This window comes from Rousettus aegyptiacus, unplaced genomic scaffold (assembly GCF_014176215.1).
Source record: "Rousettus aegyptiacus isolate mRouAeg1 unplaced genomic scaffold, mRouAeg1.p scaffold_m13_p_6, whole genome shotgun sequence".
Classification (NCBI taxonomy): domain Eukaryota; kingdom Metazoa; phylum Chordata; class Mammalia; order Chiroptera; family Pteropodidae; genus Rousettus; species Rousettus aegyptiacus.
Genome location: NW_023416309.1, coordinates 78,136,338 through 78,157,354, shown reverse-complemented (window position 1 = coordinate 78,157,354; position 21,017 = coordinate 78,136,338). Strand labels below are relative to the sequence as shown.

Here is a 21,017-nt window from a genome sequence, read left to right as displayed (position 1 = left end):
GCAGCAGTCCAGGTGGCCAAAAATGTGGTTTTCCATAGTGTCCACTTCCTGGGGAGACTGCTCTAGGTAGGGGCTGAAGAGGGGTCTAGAAACAAATCACACCAAGAGGGGCATGTCCCCATATCCAGGGGCAGCAGCAATGGGGACAGAGAAGCAGACTCATTGTCCAGTGAAGCCAGTGTTGTAGTATTAATCTTGATTACTAAGATTTGTTGGGGCATGCATAGGCACTGTGCTAGACTCATTATGGGACTGACTGTTAAATGGATCATCTCCCAGCAAGGAAAACTGTACAAAACAAGTCTAACGATGAGTGGAAGCTGAGGTAGAACGCTAGTGGCAAGACTGATAGAAGGCACAGAGTTCAGCCCTGAGGCTGTGAAAGGCCTGGGCTATGTGAGGCAGAAACAGGTGAGGGGCGAGACGTTGGGCACACGTGGTTTCCAGGAGCCACACTATCCTCTGTGGACACTAAAACCTGGCTGGGACACTCCTGGTTCACAAGAATGCCCTGAAGCAGTCCCCAGTTCCCCCAGGGTGCTCCAGCACAAGCAGGGCCTATGGTGGGGCCGCCTCCTCCAGAGACTCTGTTCTCCCTCTAAATATTCCACCACAATGAGGCAACAAACCTACACATCTGTACCCCAAGCCCTTTACACAGAGGGTGTAAAAAGAAAAAGGACCATTTGGGAGCAGGCAATTAGTTCCTTTATTATTTCAGTAGGAAGGGAGTCCTTAAAGATTCTAAGAAAATAATAGGGACTGAAGAGGTGCCAGAATTACAGTATTAACAGCAATAACACTCACCTGGAGCTCTCAGACATGCAAACTGTTCTAAGTGTACTCATTAAATCCTCACAATTACGAGATACTATTTTAATTTCTACTTTACAGAGGAAAAAACTGAGGAACAGAGGAGCATGCTCAAGGATAATTAAGGGATAGAGCTGGGATTTGAACCCAGCCTTATGGCTCTAGAATCCATATTCTTTAACTGCTACATTATGCTGCTGGATGAAGCAGATAGTGTTGTTAGGTCTAGTAGATGACTCCCAGGTCCCACCAGCTCCCTTCCAGGTTCAGCCCCACCTGCCCCCAAGCTCTACTAGGAAGGATTTCCCAAGCATGACCCTCAGGGTTCATGCTCTTAGTCTTGATCTAGTGCAACACTCATGTTTGCCCAATGGGTTATCATCTGTCGCAAGATCCATTTCCTCTCTGTGTGTCCCCTGGCCTTTGCCTGGCAAGATCTCTTATCTAAAGAAGATGTGGATCTGGGGAGCACATGTGTGGCTTCCCAAGGGCCAAATGTGAACCAATGTGAATTTACTGCATTATGGGAATCAGAAAACAGAAATTGAGATCTCTTGGAGTTTTCTGGGTTCTCGTCACCCTGTTCTTCACCCTCTTCCATCTTCCTTTCTCTGCTAGCACATTCACTTTCTCAGCTGATTCATCGGTACATAAATGATCCAAAATGTCTGCTATTGTAGGAGAACAATAAAACTCTGCTAATTTACACATCTGGGTCATCTCAGGGACAATCTCCATTGACTATCTCTTGAGTGTGGGTCACATTTTCCTGTTTCTTCTAATGAGTAGTTTTAGATTGTATCCAGATCACTATAAATGATGAGACTCTAGATTCTATTATGTTCCTCTGAAGACTATTAATTTGTATCAGGCAATTACTTGGTTGAAATCAAACTGCAAATTCTACCTCACAATCAACAGGTGGTAGCTGAAATATGTCAGTTCAGTCAGCAAAGAGATCTTTTAATGAGGAAATTTATTAGTTGGGTATTTTTTACATGTTGACTTTAATGTTTCAAAGGACATGGCATAATCTGGAGAACAATTCTGTGAATTCCTCAGAGGATTCATTTCCAAATGTCAGCACTGCTGAGAAAAGTTTCTGGCCATCAAAAAATAAATAAATAAATAAGAGTCCTCAACTCTTATTTCAGGTTTTGAGCTTAAATTAGGTCTTGAGCTTTCAACTTCTTCTAGAAAGATTTGCAGCACAAATGCTCTTGTCCTCGCCTGACTTCTCCTGGATTAATTTATTTTTAGAATTCTACTTGTTTATTTATGGATTTTTAACTATACTTTTCTGTATTATTGTTTATAATAGTGCTTGCCCCATGTATTACCAAATATCCTTAATCTCTCAAAGTCTTCTTAGAGTTAATACTATATTACTTCAAGTAATGTTTAAGAAATTTGCAATCAAATGGATCCATTTACACCACCACCACCCCCGCCCTGCTGTTTCTTATGCTACAGTTACCATATATATGATGTGCCTAAGTATATTACTAATCCCGCAATATATTTCTAATTTTTGCTTTAAACTTATAATACTTTTAAAGAAATTAGCAGAGAAATGTCTTTATATTTATCTACATATTTACCATTCAAGTGTTCTTCTAATCCTTCCTGAAGATTATAAGTGTCAACTGTTCTATCTTGTCCTTAGTGCCTGAGAAGAAAAACTTTTGGTGTTAACATTTCATTACCCCAGAACTTTCAAGCCTGGGCTCATGAACACGAATAAAAAAAAATTTTTTAAACAAATTTTTAGTAAGTCAAATCCAAAAATATTTTAAAGAATAATACATAACTGAGGTTAATCTCAGGAATACAGGATTAGTTTCATATTCAAAAGGTAATCAATGTAATTCACTATATTAACAAACTAAAAATGAAAACCCATATGATCATCTCAATAGATGCAGAAAAGGCATTTGACAAAGCCAACTTCCATTCCTGACAAAAACTCTCAGCAAACTAAAAATAGCAGTGACCTCCTCAACTTGACAAAGGGCATCTATGAAAAACTTACAGCCGTCATACTTAATGGTAAAAGACAAAATGCTTTCCTCCACAAGATCAGGAAAAGATACAAAGCTGCCTGCTCTTACCACCTCTCTTCAACATTGTAATGGAGGTTCCAGCCAGTGCAATCAGATAAGACAAATAAAAAGTCTCCAGACTGAAGGGAAAAAAAAGAAGTTAAAATTTTATATTCATAGGCAATATTATTCTCTATGAAGAAAATATAATGAAACAAAACAACCACTACTAGATCTAATCAATGAGTTTAGCAGGTTGCAGAATACAAGATCAATACACAGATATCATTTTTTTCTACATACCAGCAATGAGCAATCAAAAATTGAATTTTAAAAAGCATGAATTTTACACAAACCTAAAGAATTATGAAGTACTTAGGAATAAATCTGACAAAAGAAGTGAAAGACCTGTATACTGGACAATACAAAATATTGCTGAAATTAAAGAAAGCCTAAACTATTGGAGAGACCTTATTCATGAATCAGAAGACTCGGTATTATTAGAACAGACACTTCATAAAATAAGATAGATAGACAGCAAATAAGCACATAAAAAGATGTTCGACATCATTAGTCATTAGGAAAATACAAATTAAAAACAATGGGATGCTACTACATACCTATTAGAATGAAAAATTTTTAGACTAACCATATCGGGTGCTGGAGAGGATGTGGAAGAACAGGAGCTTTCAGACTCTGCTGGTAGAAATGTAAAATGGTAGAGTCAACTTTGTAAAGCAGTTTGGCAGTTTCTTAAAAAGCTAAATATATCATATTACCCAACCATTCCACTCCTACTTATCTACAAAAGAGAAAATCATGCCCGTATAAAAACTTGTACACAAACATTCGTAGCAGCTTTATTTGTAACAAAAACTGGAAACAACCCAAATGTCCATCAACAGGTAAATAGATAAACAAATTGTGGTATATCATAACAATGGAATACTTCTCAGCAATAAAAGGAATGAACTAATATTGATACACACGTTTCAAAACAATTACACAGAATGAAAGGAGCTAGACAACCACCCTCCCCAAAAAAAGGAGAGTATGTACTATATGATTCCATTTATAAAAAAACTCCAGAAAATGCAAACTAAGGTAAAATAACAGAAAGCCAATGGCTGCTTGGGGGTAGAGGGAGGAAATTACAAAGCACAAAGAAACTTTTGAGGGTGCATGCTATCTTGTCTACCTTGATTACGAAAATGGTTTTACAGATGTATACATATTCCAAAACTTAAACTGTATAGTTCACATACATGCACATTATATATCAATCACACCTCAGTAAAAGTTTAATAAAAAATATTAAGTGTATATTTCAGAAAATTTCTAAAGATAGGCAAGTATACACAATACTTTTCCTGCGTCACACACGTAAGATTATGCATGTTATGTATCTTACTTTTCTCAGTTAATGTATGCAGACATCTTTCTATGTTAACAGAAATGGTTTACCTTATTTTTTTTTAAGGCAATATAGTATACATAGTAAGGATGTACCATGATCGATGGGCATTTAGGTTATTTCTAATGTGCTATTATAATACTAAAATGAACATATTTTGCATATATATGTGTGCATACATACACAAGCAAAGAGTGCATGCATCTAAAACTTTCATTTATATTGTCAAATAATCCTCTAAAAACTTGTCTCAGAATCTTCATCAAACTGTTAGAATTAATAAGTTAATCTAGCAAGGTCATAGAATACAAGGTCAATATACAATGATCAATATTACTGTAAGTAGCAACAATTTGAAAATAAAAAATTAAAAGTATTTAAAATGACACCAGAAAATCAAATACCTACAAATAAGTCCAACAAAAGGTACCAGACCTCTTCAGAGAAAATTACAAAACATTTTTTAAAAAAATTAAAGATCTAAATAAGTGGAGGGGTATGTTTATGAACTAAAAGACATAATTGTATAAAGATGCTAATTCTTCCCAAATTTATTTATAATTCAATAAAATCCTAATAAAAATTCCAGCAGATTTTGTTGCTGGTCTATCACTGAAATTGACAAGCTGATTCTAACATATACATATAAATGCAAAGTGCCAAGAATAACTAATACGATCTTGAACAACAACAAAAAACTGAAGGACTTGCACTACCAGATATTAAATTATTTTAAACCCACAGTGTTGCATTAGCATTAGGACAAATAAACCAATGGAACAATAAATGGTGCTGAGCGGATTGAGTATCTATATAGAAAAATATTATTTTTAACATCTCCCTATTACCATGATCAAAAATTCTAGATGATCTACGCCTATATATAATAGGTCAAACAATGTTTTTAGAAAAATAACAAAAGATTAATGACCTTGGGGTAGGCAAATATTTCTTAAATAAGACATATAAAGCATTTACCTTAAAGGAAAATATGGATAAACCAGACTAAATTAAAAACTCCTGCTCACCAAAAGACATCAAGATAATGACAAAGCCAGGCACAGAATGGGAGAAGATAATTGTAATAACCCCAAAGACAAACTCTATTCTTAATATAAAGACTTCCGACAAATCAAAAATAACCCAACAGAAAAATAGGCAAAAGTGGGTATTAATCAAAAAAGAATGTCCAAATATCCAATAAACCTATTAAAAAGTGTTCTCATTAGTCATCAGAAAAATACAAATTAAATCCAGAATGAGATACCACTATATATACCACCAGAAGGCTACAGCTAAAAATAGTGACCATACCAAATGCCAGTAAGGATACGGAGCAAATCCTACACTGAGAATACGGGATTCTCATACATTGCTAATAGGACTGTAAAACAGAACCACCACTGTGGAAAACTGTTTTTGCAATATCCACTAAAGCTGAACATATGTATTCCCTGTGACCCAGTAATTCCATTCTTAAGTATATATGCAACATTAATGCATACATGCCAAAAGATATGTATACACAAGAATGTCCGTAACATTATTTGTAAAAATTTGAAATAACCCAATATCCATCCACAATACAGTACTATATTAACACAACAGTATACTAGAGAGCCACAGAAACACACTATTATTATCAATGTCAATGACATGGATAACCCCACAAACATAATGTTGGGGGGGGGGGGAAGTTACATGATTCCATTTATATCAAGTTCAAAAACAGGCAAAACTAATTGATGGCTATCAAGATATTGGTTTCATTTGCAGGGATAATGACTGAGAAGGGGCATGAGGGCGTCTTCTAGGTTGCTAGTCCTATTTCATTTCTTCATGTGAGTGGCGGCTAAATGGTGTTCCCTTTGTGAAAACATGTGAACTGTACACTTTTGATGTATTTTTAATACTTGAATTAAAAATTACTTGAAAAAATACCAATAGTGTATGTTTTTCTACATCCTCACCACAGAATATAAATCTAATCTTTACCAATGTGAAATTAGCATCCCTTGTTTTTGGTTTATACCTCCTTAATGACAAATGAAGTTGAGTGGGGGATAAATGTTTTTAAGGGTTGTTCGTTCCTAGAATACTGTTGACAAATTCTGAGGGTTTTCAGCGGGTATTATGGCCTGTTATCATGGCTACAAATACGCCATTAATCAATGGGAAAGAAGCCTTAGGTGCTGAAGTAAGCCCTATCCAACACCATAGCACCAGAATTTTAGGTGGCCAAGAAAGGATCTTTATGGAAAACCCCAAAACGAGCAATATGGGATGAAAGCATGAGTGTCAAGTAAATGCCAGGAGTTTTAGCGCAACTGAAAAAATGGCGAATGATAGCATTAGACAGGGGAAGAAAACCCCTGGACATGATTTGCACTGCCCACGTTGTACAAGTACATTCTTAACTTCAATTATGTGAGATACAGATGTCCAAAAAGAAAGGAACTTTTTAATAGAATTTTCAGCCCTCCTTATACATAGCAGGCCTTTACCTACAGCCCCACACAGTGAGCTGATGGTGCAATATTGACGACTCAGAATTTTCCCCAAAGCGGTAACCAAGAGTTCGTTTCTTAAAAAGCAGAAAAGTAATATATTTTAGAAATATTTCTACCAAAAGTGGCTAAAAATGAGCTTGACCTTATGGTATTAAGACTTTGGTTCTCTAGAACACTCAAGTCACAGCACTGAGGCAACTTTACAATTCACTGATTTTATGGGAATTATGGCTCTACTTGTCCGAGCTAACCTATTTTAAATTGAAGTGTTGCTCCAACTGTAAAAAAGACTAATTCCTAAATTTCTAATTAACCTATAGATTAACAAATTGCCAAAAAATTAATCTAGGTAGTAAGCCTGACTTTTCCTTTTTAGACAGTAGCCACCTAAGAGCCTAATATATCACTTACATTAATACATATTACAGCTTTTGAAGGTAACACTTGTAAAACATGCTTATCTTAGAAATAATAAAGTATATATACCTTAAACAATCACTCTGGAATACAGTATCTCAATAAAAGTTTTAATAAAGAACAAAAAGTTACAATGGCTTAATGGTTAAGAGCATGGGCTCTTTATTAATACAAACCTAACTGAATTGTTTGTATACTTGCAGCTGTGAGGCTCTGAACAAGTTCAACTTCTTCCTATGCCAGTTTTATTGCAAAATGTGTGACAGCTCACCCAATTATTACTGAGTACCTATATGCTACCTTGCAGATACTGCTGAATAATGAGCAGTGCCTGATAGATCTACTGCTTAATGTTAGCTAAATATTATTGTCAATATAAATTACAAGCCTAGTAACTCAAAGAAATGACATACAGAGCAAGATAGATTTTGCTGATTCAGGTTGAATCTTGCACCATCACTTCCTCTAAAAGATCACAATTCCTTTACTCATTTTAGAATTTTACCAGCCAGGAATCCCTATGAACTATTCCTCCTAACAACTTTCAAAGCAAAGCAAAATTCATCTTTATGCCAATGTGTCCACATGGTTCTCTCTCCCTTCTATCCTAGGATCAATAGCATTGCAGCTAATTTGGGATCTTATAAACTCTCAAGTGGCATTTGCCTGGGGCAGGAGCCATTAGGTATTTATAGTCAATCCATCAATTTCCCCTTCGAATGAGCTGAAGTTCATTTTCATCTTTCTAGATGAGCAAAATATGACATTGGAGATTTGCTTTTCTGACCACCCAACTCTCGAACCCAAGATTTGCTTTTCTGATCACCCACTCTCGAACCCATTTACTAGTGATAACATTTTAGAAAACATCTGGGTTTAAACCTTCTCTTCAAAAAGCACTAAGAATTTAAAACACAAATTGCATTCAAGCTGTAATGATACCTTGTTTCTACTGAAATCGGTTGATCCTGTATGTCTAACCACTATGCTCTACACCTGCAACTAAAACTGAATGTCAACTCTATTCAAAAAATTAAAAATTTTTTAAAGATCAAGTGATCCTCAAAGATGTCTGAACCGAGAGCTGAAAATCTTTGTCTGGACCAGTTATAAGAAATGGGAGTGACACTATCCTTACAGGGTTGTCGGCTTTCTGCAAACTTCCATTTCCCACTCTTTGACAGGAATTTTTCTAAAGACCTATACCAAATCATCACTCACCTTCCTAAGTGCCTTCATTGGCTTCTTTGGGTGGCAGTTTCTTTTCTCTCCATACCAAAACTGCCATATCTTTGAAAATGTTCATAGCGTCCTGTTTAGTGAATAAAGTCTATACACACAACTTTCACTAAACAAATTAATGTAACAACCTAACAACACAGAAGTCACCTCCACAACCTACACTGTTTAGTAAAAACATTATTGCCTGTCTCTTCAGGTCCAAATATTTATGCATTAGTGTTCAGTTTAATGCAAAACCCTGGATTCCATTAGTTTGGGACCGATAGGCAGAAGGAATTTGGCCACTTTACTGCTGAAAAAGATCAACCTAAGAATCTTCCTAAGAGGTGGCTCAAAAGTTTACTTTACATAAAATCATCTCCATGTGTGATAGAAAACAATTCACAAAAAAAAACACAATTGTTCTAAATACGGGCATACACTTACATAGTTTATTAAGATAAAAAAACAAACTACTAATCTATTCGTTTCCTGACTTTAAAACTAAGAACTTAAGTCCATGGTATACTTTTGGTGTCAACATCTCATTTAGCAATGAGTCAAGTGTGGTGATAAAGCTGGTATTTTCATATCATTGATGGGGCTATAAAGTAGAACCCCTTTGGAGGTAAATACACAGTACTCACCAACTGAAAAGTATCTTTTCTAACAAAAAAAAATCTAGAAATGCATCAGATACACAAGCAAATATTTAAGTAGAGATCATTAAAAGGATAATTACTGAAGCACCATTCATAATAGGAAGACTGGAAACAATGTGAACATCAAAAAGCGGTCAACTTTTTTTAAATCAGTACATCAATGTCAGGCAGTCATTTCAATGAGGCAGATCTAAACTTCTGATAGAGAATAATCTATATTAACTGAATTATCTATTCACATTGATGATCTCTGGAAGAAAAACCACTTACAGTGTTTCTAGTAATGGAGACTGCTATACTACTGTTTAATCATGTGTATATGTAGAACTGAGAATTATTTTCTTCTTGGTGGGAGTAGTGGGGCGGAAGGGGTAGGGTAACTTTACCTCAGCCTAGGAAAGATTATCCTGACATATTCAGCCATATCTGGTTATACAATCCAAACTCCATGCTAGAAAATGATCCATAATTACACCATGTATTAAATATACATCTGTACTTTATAATTAAAAAAAAAAATACCATGTTGCTACCCAGTTTAGAAAACAGGATAGGCAATGAATTGACCTAGACTACTTGTGTTCTTCATGATCAAGTTACAAGTCATTTTTTTCCTAAAAGTATACATCATCTTTGGGAAACAGACAAGTGACTTATGAAAGAAAAAAAGATCTTTTCAGAGTCAGGCAAATAATACCGTCAAAATGTTGAGACTAGAGATTTTATTTTAGAAAGATAAAGGATGGAGGCGCAATGATATTTGGCATTTTTAATTTAGGTTTGTTTTATTTAAGTTTAATGTTAATTCCATGCTGTGTTTCAGTAAGAACAATACAGATTCTGTATCTGTGGCTCCAGTCAGATATCCAGTAGTACAAATTAGCTTCAAGTTACACATACTGAACAAAAGAGGTTGAGCGAGCGAAGGAGGGGAGGTGGGGGCCTGGGAGAGGGAAGGAGAAGAAACAAAGAATTGAACACGCATGCAGGCTTTTCCATATCACCTTCAATGCTAACCTGCTTCAGAGGGAGAATAAAAGTAGGCAAGAATGAGCAGCCACGGATTGTTGAACTGTTACCAGCACCATGCTTTTCAGCAACATTTTAGCAGAGTTTGAAATACTTTTTACAGCAAAATCATTACAATAAACTCCTCTAACAACCTTTAACCACCTCAACTAACACCCAATTAATTTTAAACATTGGTATAAAATTCGATTTAAACAATTAGAAAAAAAAAAAAAGATACCATATATGCCTCCACAGTGTGATTTAGCCTCTCTCTTAGATGCTTATATCACCCAGCATTCTAATGGCTTTCAAATGTAATTTCCATTTCTAATGGTGACCTTGCCACATCTGGCAAGAGACAATACAGTAATGCTGAAAAAGCTTCGATGCAGTCCTGTTAGTGTCTTAAAGAACCTAAAAGCTGGGACCAGTAAAATCCACAGAAATTCACTCTTGCCTTTAAGAACTTTTGAAAACTGTTAAAAAAAAAAAAAAAAAAAAAAACCAACAGGGCAGGAACCTAAATTCTGAGACCAAATGTAAAAGTCAGATTTGGTGGTTCTCAGCGACAATGGGGAAATTTCCAAGGGGAGATGGGATGGGAAGGACTGGGGTGGTCAGAGATGGTTTCTCTTGTTGGCTTTTATGTCTCACTGATTTTCATCTTCCACATCCTGCAGCGCTTCTTTATTCTGCTCTTCACCTGCAAAGAAGAATGACAATTATTTCATACTGCCTAGATCAAGCTGTAAACAAAGGTATCATTCCAAGCATAAAGACTCCTACAATTGGTATTACACACAGACAAGCAAGGACTTCTACCATCCTTGACTCCTAAGATGCCTAAGTTGAGAAGTACTGCTGGACCAAGGTAAATGGTCAATAGGACAAAAAATTGACGCGTAGTAAAAATTAATTTTTATGCTAAATAAGCTCTTAAAAGTAGATAGCCAAGGTAACCATACGATTAAAATAACTTTCAAGCTTTCATGTGTATATTGTGTCAAAATACTCTTTCTCAATAACCTCACCTCTTCAAAAATCAAGAGTATTTTACAATTTTTTGCAAAATGTAGTTTACCCACAAGTTTCATATCAGAATACTTCACTAACAAGAAATGAGCAGTAAAATGCTCCAAAGGACTTCTATAGTTTTGAAGGGAGGTGGTTATGCTTTTGTGAATATTTTATATTTTGTTTCTTGGCCAGTCACACCAAACCATAACCAGATTTATCACTCCACAGTGAAACAGCATGCTCAAAGTAAACCAGAACACTGAGGTTATTAAAGAAAGGCATTTGGACCAGTTGTTTCATGCCATTTTTCTTTTTCCTTTGAACATGACGATTAGTCTGAGGAATTTCAACTGCACTATGACATGCAATAGAAAGCCAGCCTATTCATCTACCTATTAATAAGCATTAAATAAGTCAGCCATAATAAGCATGCAGGCTTTTGCTACAAATTAAATAGGTTACATTTTTTGGTGCTTTAACAAACCACTTATAATCCCTACTATTAGTAGTCTGAATCAAAAATAATTGAAAAATCAAGGAACCAATCCAACAATATTATAGTTCAGATAATCCATCCATTCATATTGCTTATTAAATTAATTAGGATGGAGAGATGACACTGGTAACTGCCTACAGACATAAAGCATTAATCGAGGTAAATGCTTTAAGCAGTCTTAAAGACCTTGATAAAATAAATGATAAATGCTGTAGTGGTAACAAAGGTTAAGATTAGTTTTCGTCCTTGAAATTTTTCTTTGTGATAAAAATGTTTGATATTGCTATGTGAAAGTACTAAAAAAGTACTTGAGGTGCATAAAGATTCTTGACTCATATACAGAAAAAGACATGCAAGGACAGACAAAAATAAGCATTTACTGAGAAAAAAAACAATGGACCACCCAACTGTTCATTCCCCAAAGAATAATAATGTATTCAAACTTAGGAGATTATAGGGACATTCACTTTCATTTTTAACAGCAATACACTGTATGGTTAACGTACAACAACAGAGCACACTTTAATTCACTCAAAAGCAAACACTGGATTTGCCAAAAGTTCCAAGTTAACGTTGGCATTAAAATATTGTCAGATAAATAAATCACACTCAACCAGAGGTCGACAGGGGGTAGCAGATCATAAGTGTCTTAGAAGGTTTTACATCCTGAAATGTAGAACAGGCAGTTTTTTTTTTTAAGCGACAGGATGATATGCAGGCATGATTAGTGAAGAACCAAAATTAGAAGCAGAATTCACTTTGCCATGATACTGACTTACAAAGTAGTTTTTAGGAAAGGAAGAGTTGGATTTTCCTTTAGGAATCTATATTGCAAGGAGAAAGGGAGGGAGAACAATCACATGAAAGCAACATCACGGGAAAAATAAACCAAAAGAGCAAGACAAAGGAAAACACCAATGATTTAAGGGAGTCAGATTTTGGTCTTTTTAATTTGTGTAAACTTCTAAGAAATAATCTATTCCTTTTACCTTTAAGAGGATTAAATTATATCCTCTTAAAAGGTATACAGAAGGAAAAAAGTTTCCTTGGATATGTATTTCTTTGTCCACTATCTCTAGATTTTGGAAGAGGAGGAATGGGCAGAGGACAAACATTTCCTCTCCATAGACTTGTGTATGAAACAGTCCTCTGATCACAAGTTAAAAGAACTGAAATCACTTGACAAGAGAAAGCAGTGATCCCTTTAAAGAATTATGTTCCGCCACATTCACACATTAACATTCTGCAGTTAAAAAACACAAATGTGTATAAGTAGAAGTTTGTGAACCACATATATTCTTCCTTTAGAAACCCTCTATTCAAATGCTTTATGACACCATTTTTCCTAATCAATAAAGTAAAAAAGGAGAAAACCATCTGAATAATCCTTAAACTAAACTTTAACATCCATGACCAAAATTCGTCTATATTCGGTATTAATTCTAAGTCACAAAACCAATTTAATTAAACATGTACTACATACACTATACCTTTTAGCGAAACCCACAAATAATTTCCTAATTTCCCAGTACCCACGACAATTTGTAAATTCAGATACTTTGTTAATTTTACTAAAATGTCAAGAGACTGCATGGATTTTTCCAGTATTAAACTATCATGTTTCATATTTCCAAATATTTTGACCAAGTTCTTAAATGAAAATTAGGCTGTTTCAACCAAATTTAACTAACCAATTTACAAAGTGAAGAAGAATTAAAGCAACTGGATTTCACCAAAAACAAAAAACAAACAAAACTTTTAAGATTAAATAAAAATCTATGCTAAAATGTAATAAAACATCTTGGTGCAAAGAACTTTCCCGACTATGAAAAAATATGTAGTTTTAAAGAAAATATTTTACTTTAAAATAATCCATTTTATAAAATGACACTGATAACTAAGAAAAAGAGTATCTTTCTATATGAAAATGGAGTGACAGTCTGCTTCAATTAATCAATTCTTGGTTAACAGTGATAATGAACAAGAGCAGCACTAGAAAATATAAACTTTCTATTTAATTTTGTAATCTAACAACTTAGTTATAAGAGCTGGCATCAAACATCTAAATAAAAAAATAAAAAAAATAAACAAACCAAAAAAAAAACCAGCATTTCAACCCAGCTCACCTTCTTTGTTATTTTTATCCTCAAAAAATGTTCCCAGAGGTCAGAGAGGTATAGCTTACTTATTAAGAGTAATACTGCTTACCGAACTCTTCCATGCTTTCCTTTCATCCCCTCAAATAAGCAGAGATATAAAAATATTCTCTGAGCTGAGGGCGACTATGAAGAGTCTCCAGCTATTTGGACAATTCTTCTTAGCAGTTATTGTTAGAATATAACAGAATTTTACAGCTAGAAAGAACCTAAGTCAGTGGTTCACAGATAGTAAATTGGCTTTGAATACCAAAGACTGGTAGGGGTTGTTGCCTCAACTGTTATGTCACAGCTCCATCTGGCTTTGTTGAAAACGTGTGCAAGTAGATCACATGTGCTATGTATCTCAAGCCAATCTTAGTCAAATATCTAAAAACTTCATAGGGCTAGTGAGTTCTAGAAGCTGAGTCACTCAATTCTTACTTTATTTTTTTTAAGCCTACAGCACCTGGTCTTCCTAGGTGGACTCCCATCCACGTACTAACCAGGCCCGACCCAGTTTATCTTCCGAGATCAGATGAGATCGTGCGTGTTCAGGGTGGCACGGCCATAGGCCTACCCAATTCTTACTTTAACACCCTAACCCAAAATAAGTCTAACAATTGACTCTATCCTTCCAGAGCAAGGAAACTGATAATACACATGCCTTAATATCCTTTTCAGAGCACCTTTAAAAAAATATAATGCTCCCAAAAACAGTACAGTTGTTGGGTTTGACCATCAGACTACAGCCAGCCTCAAGTAATGCATTACATGCTTCAATTTGGGGGACACACCCTTAAAGGATCTGAAGCTAAAACTGAAACCTTTTGATTCCACTTCCTATACCACCACCACCATCTCATAATCATAATGGTCATGTCGCACTAGTTTGTCCTCCCCCTGCTCAGCAATCTATCATATATGAAAATGAATGATTCTTTGGAAATTGGCAGAATAAAATCTCCTTTAAAAAAAAATGTGACAAATTTGGGATTTTATATTTAAAACGAACATTAAGCCCTCCATTCCTTCAGAGGATTAAGTTCTAATAACCGTTTACTACCAAAAACTCTAAAAAATAGACTATACCAGACCTCTTAAATAGGACTAAGGACTGAGCATTCCATTTGCTCTACAGAATCCAGAGAAAATTAATTCCCTTTTTAGGTAAAATATTTCCAGGAGATGCTTCATAAATGTCTATTGATACCGTCTCGTTTTAACCTGAGGATACCACTTAGCCAGAGGAGTAGATTGTGACATTCAAATACAATTAACCATGATCCCTAAAATTTAATCTGAGGATGATTAAATGAACTGCTTCCCCTCCCTCCATCTTTCAAAACAGTGTGAAAAGAGGTAAAGTTTAGCAAACTTTATTAGAGGCCAAATTTTTAAATCTTCAGATATTAACAAAAGATCCTTTCCAAACATGTCTTTTACGTTATCATCTCATGGCCCAAAATGGAAGACTATACACTGTCAGCATTTCTTGAAAAAGCCCTAATTAAAATTTGAGAGTTTGGAGGATAACCTATGAGTCTATATTGTAACGTGATGTAAAGAAATACGAAGGAATTTCTAAGAGTAAAAAGATCCAACAACTGAAAGACAGATTTAACTCAGGTTTCCTTACCATCACCCTGCATGTCTGAAGTCCATAGTGTCAGATTATCACGTAACAACTGCATGATAAGTGTAGAGTCCTTATAGCTTTCTTCACTCAGCGTATCCAGTTCTGCAATTGCATCATCAAAAGCTGCTTTTGCCAACCTACAAGTATTTACATAAATGTATTACAAAAATAAGCTAAAGTCCAAAACCGAAATTAGAAATGACATGTTAAATATCACTCTTTTCTTGTTTTCCCACAGTATGTAATAGTGACACTGAGTACTTGGATTTAGGTGTTGAAATAAAGAAAAGCACATGTAACTATTGAAAACTAACTTTTTATTTAATTTGGGAATCTAGTAACTTTGGAGCTAGTGAAACTTCTGGAGCATCACTTCTTACTATGCTTCTGACAAGTCTATCAGTAAATCAATCGAGTAATAGACAGACCAAATTCCAAACTAAAGCACCACCAAAATATCTGAATAAAGGTATTTCCAAGTTCTAGTCAATAGCTTATTTAATAATTTTAATACAGAGAGAAAATTTTGGACAATATTTCAGTTTCATTCAACAGAATTTAATATTAATGGAAGCAAAAGGGGGGACAATACAGAACCAATGGAAATATGATCATATAAGTCACTTATGATTTTAAAGAAACAAAATTCACATTTATTGAGTACTGTATACTATGTATACCAAGTGACACTGGACACTGATAGAGAAAACAAAAAAAGAGGGAAGAGACATAATCTGAGTCCACAATGAACTTAAAACACCTAAAAATAGAGGACTAACACAAACTATTCTAAAAGAATGAAGTGCTATTCTGGATAAAAGTTATTCAGGGACTGAAGCAGAGGAGGAAATGGGGAAGTCGAATTTGAACTTATCACAATGGGTAGGAAAAGAACATAAATGAGACACTTCAGATTAAAGTAAATGCATGCGCAAAAGCATGGAGGTGACTTGATTTGAAGCCATGTAAGGGACAACTAGACTGGAGAATGACAGCGAAAGATTCCACCAATACTTAAGTTGAACATATACTTATAGCTTCTTCAATTAAGACCTATCTGTTTGGACAAATTCAACTAGCCACTTAGAATGTTTTTAGATAAGTCAGTATTAGTTTGAATTCAAATGCATCCACCTTACATCAGGAAAATCTCTCCATTCATGGAATATCTGGTTCTTACATACTCAAAAATACTGAAGTTACAAAGGAAAAATACAGATGGCCCTTGAATAACATGGATTTGAATTGTATGGGTCCAATGATACACAATTTTAATTCAATAAATACACTGGAAAAATTTTTGGAGATTTTCAACTATTAAAAAAAAACACAGATGAACTAAAATATCAAAAATATAGCCTAGAAATATCAAAAATATTAAAGAAAAAGTTAGGTGTATCATGAATACATAAAATATATTTATATTCTCTTCATGATTTTAATAATACTTTTTCTCTAGCTTACTTTAAGAATACAGTAATCATGTAACATATAAAATATGTTAACTGTTTTTGTTATCGATAAGGCTTCCAGTCAAAAGCAGGCTATTAGTTAAGTTTTTGAGGAGTCCAAAGTTATACGTGGATTTCTGACTGTGCAGGGGGGTCAGCACCTCCAACCTCTTTGTTGTTCATGGGTCAACTGTAGGTTACTCCAATTATGAGGTACTAAAATAGGCAAATTCATAAAGACAGAAAATAGAGATTACCAGAGGCGGAGGGGACGTGGAGGGGGGGGATGTAGAGTTATTGCTTCATGGTTATAGGTTGTTTCAGGTGATAAAAACTTTTGGAAACTGATAGTGGTGCCACTGACTATATATACTCTTTTAAAAGGTTAGAAAGATAAACTTCATTTAACGTATATTTTACCATAATATTTAAAAAGTAAAAAGCTAGGTATATAAAGATATCCCTTAAGTTGGTATCTATATTAAAAATTGGAATAGTTTTACATCAATGAGAAAGCTATATTAAATTATAAAGTACAAAATGGTATGTATGAGCATAAACATGACTATATTAAAAATATACCTACAAAGACTGAAAGCTAATATACAAAAATAAAGGTAATTTTATAATAATTCCTCTCATTCCTTTCTCCTACTAACAAGAGATTCTTTTTAATCTACCAACAAAATTTTTAATCTACCAACATAATTATCCTAACTGCCCTCCTAGTGAAAAGGTCTTTTTCACTTTCACAGGAAGAGCTTTTGTTCTATTCCATGATTTACCTGCAGGCACGGTCAGGGGAATTAAGAATTTCATAGTAGAATACGGAAAAATTCAGAGCAAGACCTAAGCGAATGGGATGCGTTGGTGGAAGTTCTGTCATTGCAATATCACTAGCAGCTTTATAAGCCACTAGGCTGTTCTCCGCAGCCTCCTTCCTGTCATTTCCTGTGGCAAATTCAGCCAGATACCTGTGGTAGTCCCCTTTCCTAAAAACAAAGAAAACAAAAAACCCTTAATTAGGAATAATGCTTTTAAAATAAAACATAAAAACTTTTTATGTAAAAAGATAGATTTAATAATTAATAGTTATACTTCAATTGATTTTTAAAACTCTCAGGAATGACTGATTCATCCATTTAGCTTTCCTCCTTAGAGATTTCATATTGCAAAATATAAGCAAAATCCTAGAAAAATTAACTGAAAAGCCTTTTTTAAAAAATCAACAAATTTATCACTTCCTAGACTAGAATTATATATCAAAAATGGTTCCAAAAAAGGTCACACTAATTTGTTAATCATGAAATAAAAACTTCTATATAAAATTTAAGACTGAACTATGTAATGCACTGCTGTAGCTAGGGAGAGAACCTACAAAGGCAAATGAATGTAAACAGGTAAAGCAAAACCTAGAATGTTTTTACAGTAAAGTCTAACCATTTTAAATGCAATAATGCTTCATTAGGTGTGAATGTGCACACGAGTATTCAAAATTATTTTAAGTTTTGAGAATTACTCCTCCCATATAACTATGTTGGAAGCAACATTAAACAACTATTCTTAAAGAAAACTTGAAAACCTACACAGAAAAAGTGATGATTCTAAGTGCACCAACACGGATTAATCTGACATTTTTCCCTTCTAGTATAGAACCTACATTTTATAATAGAAAACCTTGGACTCGCCAGTGTTAGCTGCTGGAATGAGGTGTTTGTCCAGTACATCCAGAATGTCACAACAGATTAACTTTAGCTCAGTCTCAACCTGAAAAAAAAAGGTCAAAAATTATTTAAGTCTAAGAAATTATATAAATTATCACATATTCTACCTCTGGTTTTGAAGAAAAGAGCCATATTAAACAAAATATATATCCTTCTCTGAACCCTCTTCCCCTTTTTGGTACAAAAAGCAGAGAAAAGTTGTCTACAGGTTATAGAAATTATCTTTCTCATGCTGGTTACTTTTTTTTTTTTTTAATGAACTCATTCGGGTACAAAAGAGTGACACTGATTACTGTTTACTGAAAGTGCTGCATTTATATAAAGTTCCTTAAATGAGGTAGGAACTATTATCTCCATTTACATAAGAAAACAAATAATAATATTTGCCCAAAGTTCACCAACTTAAAAAGGCGGAGCTAGGATTTGAACCAAGACAGATTGCATACCTACCATCAGGGTTTACAAGGGATGAAATAAAAATTCAAACCAGGGCAATTTTTGTTTCCCTTTAGTGCTCACATTCTTAACCACTACTGTGTTTACTACTCACTTTAGTAGTAGAGATCCATAAACAGTAAGGGGACCAAAACTCTGTATACCAAAATAAAAGTTGCCTCTCATCTTAATTCATTTATCACGCCAAAAAACCACACCCCTCTTAAATACACGTATATATCATCCTGCTCTCCATTTTCTATTAATTCAAAGTGACATTGCTGAACCTTTCCAAGTTCTTCTCAAGTCCACTGTAACCTCTTTTGCTTTGAAAATAATTCTACTCTCTCTCCCCTTTCCTAAAATTTCATACTGATCTTAATTAAAACTAGCTCTTTTCTGAATAAACTACCTCTCCTTATGGCTTTTTTAACAGACATTGCTCTAGAAGGAAGATTTCTGAATTCTGTTAGGTCCTCACTGACTCGGTATGACTGCTCTATTATTCCAAACCCCTGCTCCTTATAAGATCATCCTTTATATTCTAATTTCTCAATTTCGGTCATCAACAGAATCTGTCATCCACATTCACTGAGTATCTACAACCTACCTCCCAATTCTTGGTATCACTCCAAGGTATTATCACCCATGTTCTTTTCAACACAGTTCCTTAATCTCAACTCCACAACCTTCACTTGTGACTACCCCTAACTGTAACTGCTCTATCCTAGAAATCTTAAATTCTAATTTCACTACTGGACAATAACTTCCTTTTTGGTCAATACTGCTATTCCTATTTAAGGACACATCAAGACCTCCAGCCTCTTGAATCTTTCATCTTCTCCCAATTTATCAGTCCTTCTCTTTACTTCCCTCTTCCTTTCCTATTTAGCCCAAATCCCACATGCTAGCACACAAGACTTCACTCTCTTTAGCACTTTCAACTTTCTTGTTTCCTCATCACTCTGAAAACACCAAACTTGTCTACTGATAATCCATATTCTTTGTTCCAACATATTTGAGAGTAATGGTCACTCTGATACCAGCTGACCACCTCTATGCATCCCAGGTGTGTTAATCCCTTGGAACCTCAGTTTTCCCAATTATAATCTGGAATAATACCTACTCTTTACAGAGGGTTATTTGAAGATTAAGTAAATACAATATCTTGGACTATTATGTATATTATCAAATCCCCCAACTCAGAACAGTAGCCAGCAGAGCTAGAGATAGTCAGTTAACTGTGGTCTCCCTTTCCTTCTACTTAACGAACTCACTCTCCATGCTACTTCATGCCTGCTTCTGTAATTTCCCTCACTGTACTAAGTGTGTTTATATGCCTCTCTCTTCGATTAGGATCAGTTTCTCAACAGCAGCACTACTGACATTTTGGGCTAGATAATTATTTGTTGTGGGGGGCTATCCTATCCAAAACCGGATGTTTAACAGCATCCCCATCTCTACCCACTAGATGACAACTAAAATGTCTCTAGAAATCACCAAATATACTGAGGAGCAAAATCACCCTCTGGTTAAAATCACTACATCAATGGCTAGCAATCTTTCTGACCAAAATCCAGAGTACGAAAAATACAACATAAATATATATACACATATATAATACCTAAAACAATACCTTCATGAAATAATGCCCAATACCCTCTGATATTCTGTATTCTATTAAAAAAAAAAAAACAATGACTCAACTGAGGTTCCTAAGGATAGTAACTATCTGCCTCATCTTTGTACCTACGGCATTAACAAATTGTGTGGTTAGAGGCACATGAATATTTGTTCAATTGCCCTAAGTGGTCATTTCAAGTCACTCTATGAAGTATAAAGATTAAATTAGTTCTCTACGTTGCAGTGCTCAAAATTGTATACTACCCTATGCAGCTTCCAGGAAAAAATTCTTCAGCTCTGCCCTGAAATATCGTATAGCCTGTAATTCCTAACCCAGGTAAATAAAACATGCGAGTCCATTAAAATATAAACTGTGTATTACGTTAAGTATACAATATGTGTGTACT

General features: G+C 34.8%; 1 protein-coding gene, 1 long non-coding RNA gene and 1 pseudogene across 2 annotated transcripts in view; all 3 read right to left on the bottom strand.

The window, feature by feature from the left end:
* Positions 1-1,770: 1,770 nt before the first annotated feature.
* LOC107507734 lies at positions 1,771-3,511 on the bottom strand. Its single transcript, XR_001596199.2, has 4 exons — positions 3,476-3,511; positions 2,925-2,995; positions 2,415-2,482; positions 1,771-1,915 (listed from the first exon to the last, which is right to left on the bottom strand). It is a non-coding gene; the product is annotated as an uncharacterized LOC107507734 (long non-coding RNA).
* Positions 3,512-9,833: 6,322 nt separating this feature from the next.
* YWHAE (tyrosine 3-monooxygenase/tryptophan 5-monooxygenase activation protein epsilon) overlaps positions 9,834-21,017 on the bottom strand; it is a 35,920-nt gene continuing 24,736 nt past the window's right edge. Inside the window, exons 3-6 of the mRNA XM_016138969.2 lie at positions 18,489-18,595; positions 17,614-17,820; positions 15,378-15,514; positions 9,834-10,793 (exon numbers count right to left, since the gene is read on the bottom strand). Of these exons, the coding sequence (XP_015994455.1) occupies positions 10,741-10,793; positions 15,378-15,514; positions 17,614-17,820; positions 18,489-18,595 (504 nt within the window). The 3' untranslated portion in view covers positions 9,834-10,740. The remainder of the gene's footprint in view (positions 10,794-15,377; positions 15,515-17,613; positions 17,821-18,488; positions 18,596-21,017) is intronic.
* On the bottom strand, positions 14,196-14,314 carry LOC118604326 (annotated as a pseudogene).